Source organism: Carya illinoinensis, chromosome 13 (genome assembly GCF_018687715.1).
Source record: "Carya illinoinensis cultivar Pawnee chromosome 13, C.illinoinensisPawnee_v1, whole genome shotgun sequence".
NCBI lineage: Eukaryota > Viridiplantae > Streptophyta > Magnoliopsida > Fagales > Juglandaceae > Carya > Carya illinoinensis.
Genome location: NC_056764.1, coordinates 11,345,497 through 11,349,264, shown reverse-complemented (window position 1 = coordinate 11,349,264; position 3,768 = coordinate 11,345,497). Strand labels below are relative to the sequence as shown.

The 3,768-nt window shown below is 36.6% G+C and overlaps 1 protein-coding gene across 1 annotated transcript; it reads left to right on the top strand.

Moving 5' to 3' along the window:
• The first annotated feature begins 730 nt into the window (after positions 1–730).
• On the top strand, positions 731–3,560 carry LOC122292807 (aquaporin TIP1-1-like). The gene is made up of 3 exons (XM_043101326.1): positions 731–945; positions 1,070–1,320; positions 2,986–3,560. Exons 1-3 carry the CDS (start codon positions 813–815, stop codon positions 3,358–3,360), a joined length of 759 nt encoding a protein of 252 aa, XP_042957260.1. The 5' UTR covers positions 731–812; the 3' UTR covers positions 3,361–3,560.
• Positions 3,561–3,768: the final 208 nt, after the last annotated feature.

Below are 3,768 nucleotides of genomic sequence, written 5' to 3'. Positions count from 1 at the left end.
ATAATAAGTTTATAAATAAAATATAATAAATAGTCTCTAATAATCTAATGTCATATTATGAGATGATGAGTAATATTATTCAAATAAATAAAAAAAAACTAGTAGATAAAAGAGGAAGAAAACGGTAATGTTTTTTTTTTTGGTTTTTCAACTTTTTGGCAACATTTAAAGCAAGGTTGGCAGCTACAAAACCAACGAGTTTAATTCAAACTTGCAAGATGCAGCTTTTGGAAGGTGTTTCGTGCTTGCTATGAATTCAATTTCAACCAAATCATGTGAACTTTATTTTATTGAGCTTTTCGATACAAATACTGATAAAAAGAGATATATTTATCTTAAAAATAACATTATATTAAGAATTTTTATCAAAGCGAAAATTAAATAACGAAGCCAGCTCAAGCAACAGAAGAGGTCGACGTCGAGGCAGCATAAACAATCCAATGGTCGGTCAAGCAAATAAAAAACAAAAACCCCGCCCACAGTAACAATCAATCATTGGTGGACCCCCGCCACCACCACCATTCCCCACCGTTTTGGTCGGTGATATTAATTTCTTCTGCCCTTACACGTGGCATGATGCGAAGGAAATGGAGGCACTGCAGACAAGGACAGGTGGCTGCCAGAAAATGCCTTCTTCTTTTTTCTCGTTCTAAAGATGCTGTCACCGGATACAAAACCGGCTCTTCCGGTTCCTGAACAACTTGCTATATATCAGCACTGCCACCTAGTAAAAGCTTGTAGAGCAAAAAGCAAGAGGAAAACAGATTTTCTGAGCTCAAGGGGGGCTGTTTCTGAATTTTTAGTATCAGAAAATGCCGATTTCTCAGATAGCCGTTGGATCTCCGAGCGAGTTTGCACATCCCGGAGCTCTCAAAGCGGCTCTGGCCGAGTTCATATCGGTGCTCATTTTTGTTTTCGCCGGCGAAGGCTCTGGGGTGGCATTCAGTAAGGCCACTGAGCACTGACTCGTTTAGTTTGCAACTTCTTTGTTCCCTTTGATAACCTTTTAGTTTGTATCTGGATATCATTAAGATTTAAGAAACTGAATCGATGAATGTTGTTTTGACAGACAAGCTAACGGATAATGGGTCGTCAACGCCGGCGGGGCTCGTGCAAGCAGCCCTGGCTCACGGGTTCGGACTGTTCGTAGCGGTTGCAATAGGCGCCAACATTTCGGGTGGGCACGTAAACCCTGCAGTTACATTCGGGGCCTTCCTGGGGGGACACATCTCACTCATAAGGGGTATTCTGTACTGGATCGGGCAGCTCCTTGGAGCTGTGGTTGCTTGCTTGCTTCTCAAGTTCTCCACCGGTGGACTGGTAAGACCTTCAATTCATGGATATTGAAGTCTTTAAAAGCTAGTTTCTCAAGAATGTTTTTTTCCCACCTCCTTAACATCAACGACTACTGTTAAAAACCGTAGCCGGTACGATCTTTTTTTTTTTTGGATGGAGGTACGATCCTCATTCACTTTTTGCGAGGTGTTCGACCAAAAAAGCTCACTTCATCTTCTACATCCTTAACTAAGACAAATAAAAACATAATATGATAGGTAGCATTAAATTAATGATCTATCGGGACTTTAGTAGCATACAAACGTGACAGAAACATGGAATTATAAGGCACATTTGGAATTTTAATTTTAACCTGTGTCTAATATTTAAATATTTAACTTTCAAATTATTAAATTTATTTCAACTTAAAACTTTTTTATATGTAGAATCTACAAATTTTTTAACTCAATACCTCTTTACATGCGGGATCCACAATCTCTTTTAATTTTTTATAAATATATCTAAACTCATTTTAACATTCAAATATATTTAAACTCATTTTAGATAGGTTTCACAAAACTCACTCTACTATATCAACTCATTATTATTCATAAAAATTCAACTTAACTCATCTCTAAATTTATACGGACTTAAATGTACCACTTGACAAAGAATTCGTGGGTAGGATGCATGTTTTGCATAGATTGATTGCTAGAAAGTAATAGATCAATCAATTTCCAACGTAGAGTTAAAAAGGATTTAAAAAAAAAAAAAACCAATATACATTTACAGCGGGCCTTCGGGAAGGGAGGGAAGGAAGAGAGAAGTCCAAAATGAGGAGCACTCCGGTAGGCACAAAGAGGAGAGAGAATGGATCTGATGGGCTGGTAAAGAAAGCCGAGAGAATTTGAGATGTTTTCCTTCTTTTATTTATTTATTATTATTATATTTTTTGAACACTTTTTAAATGTAGAATTCACCTTTTTATAAAGATTTACACAAAATTTATTTATTTGAGATTTATATAAATAATTTCTCTTCTCACAAAACCATTATTTACTAAATATTTACCAATTTTGTAACATAATTTTTGTTGCTTTTGAGATTTGGACGTGTGAAACCACTCACCTCACGAGTCTCTCTCATTCTCCAAAATTATTTTTTAAAAATATTTAAAAAAATATAACTCTTTTATAACCCTATTTTAAATTGCATGTATTTTTATAAAAGAAATTGTGATATTGACTGATATAAAAATATATATTTGTAATGTTTTAAAATGCGAGACTTGCAGTACATAGAGAAAATTATGTGATTACTAGTCTCAAAAAATAAAATTACGTACGGGTGATATAAAAGGTAAAGTACCATTACCAAAAGTGCAAAAGAAAAAGGCAGAAAGTAAAGAAAACGAACAAAGCCAAAAAGTTGGGAAACGTATAAACTCGTTGCTTATTGGCTGGAATATCAGACCAATAATATCTTGATGACGATGGTTTGCACAAGGCATCAACTTTTTCATATTTTTTCATGTATGGTTCTGAAAAATCATCTTCTCGTGTCCTTCCTCTCTTTTATGGTATATTTTAGGCTATGATTATTCATTTTTTAAAATTGTCACATCATTAAGTATGGCTAGAGATGAAAAGTGACATTGCTGATCTTAGTTTAGACACTTATAATCAACTAATTTCACTTAATATGATGCAGTCAACGCCAGCCTTCACTCTATCATCTGATGTGAGTGTATGGAATGCCGTAGTGTTCGAGATAGTGATGACCTTCGGGTTGGTGTACACGGTGTATGCCACAGCCTTGGACCCAAAGAACGGAAACATTGGTATCATTGCACCCATTGCAATTGGTCTTATAGTTGGCGCCAACATTCTAGCCGGTGGTGCCTTCGATGGTGCATCCATGAACCCAGCTGTCTCCTTTGGCCCTGCTGTCGTCAGTTGGTCATGGACACACCACTGGGTCTATTGGGTCGGTCCCCTCATCGGCTCTGCCATCGCCGCCTTCGTGTACGAGATGATCTTCATTAGCCCAAACACCCATGAGCCACTACCCGCCACTGATTTTTAAGTAGTATCATCATCTCTTTCTTCATTCTCTTGTCTGGCAGTTTTATTTTGGTTTCAGCAATGTGGGTGGGTGTTTTGATGTTGTCTGTATCTTGTTAATTGTTGATTCTTGTCAACTCTGTCCTGTATTCCTGCAATGATTTTGATGAGTAGTGTCAATTTGTACTCATTTTTAAGAAGTTTTCTTGTTCTTCCTTTGAATTTGACAAGTCTTTTAGATATAAGGGGCAATAATCATGATTATTATAATAATAACAAAAAGTGGTGGGTTTAGTAGAGTGGGATAAACATGTTCTTTAGAACTCACCAGAAAAGGGAGAATAGAAAATGAAAGGGTGGTAGGTTTAGGAGTCTCCATCACTGATACAAAATGCCAATTGAGCATAATAAATGTGCCATTCCTCCCTGG

What these genes read in the sequence shown, in the direction of transcription:
- LOC122292807 (XM_043101326.1), top strand. Translation starts at nt 813, where the DNA reads ATGCCGATTTCTCAGATAGCCGTTGGATCTCCGAGCGAGTTTGCACAT. An exon ending in AGGCTCTGGGGTGGCATTCA is followed by an intron (nt 946 to 1,069) that starts GTAAGGCCACTG and finishes TTGTTTTGACAG; the next exon opens with ACAAGCTAACGGATAATGGG. An exon ending in AGTTCTCCACCGGTGGACTG is followed by an intron (nt 1,321 to 2,985) that starts GTAAGACCTTCA and finishes AATATGATGCAG; the next exon opens with TCAACGCCAGCCTTCACTCT.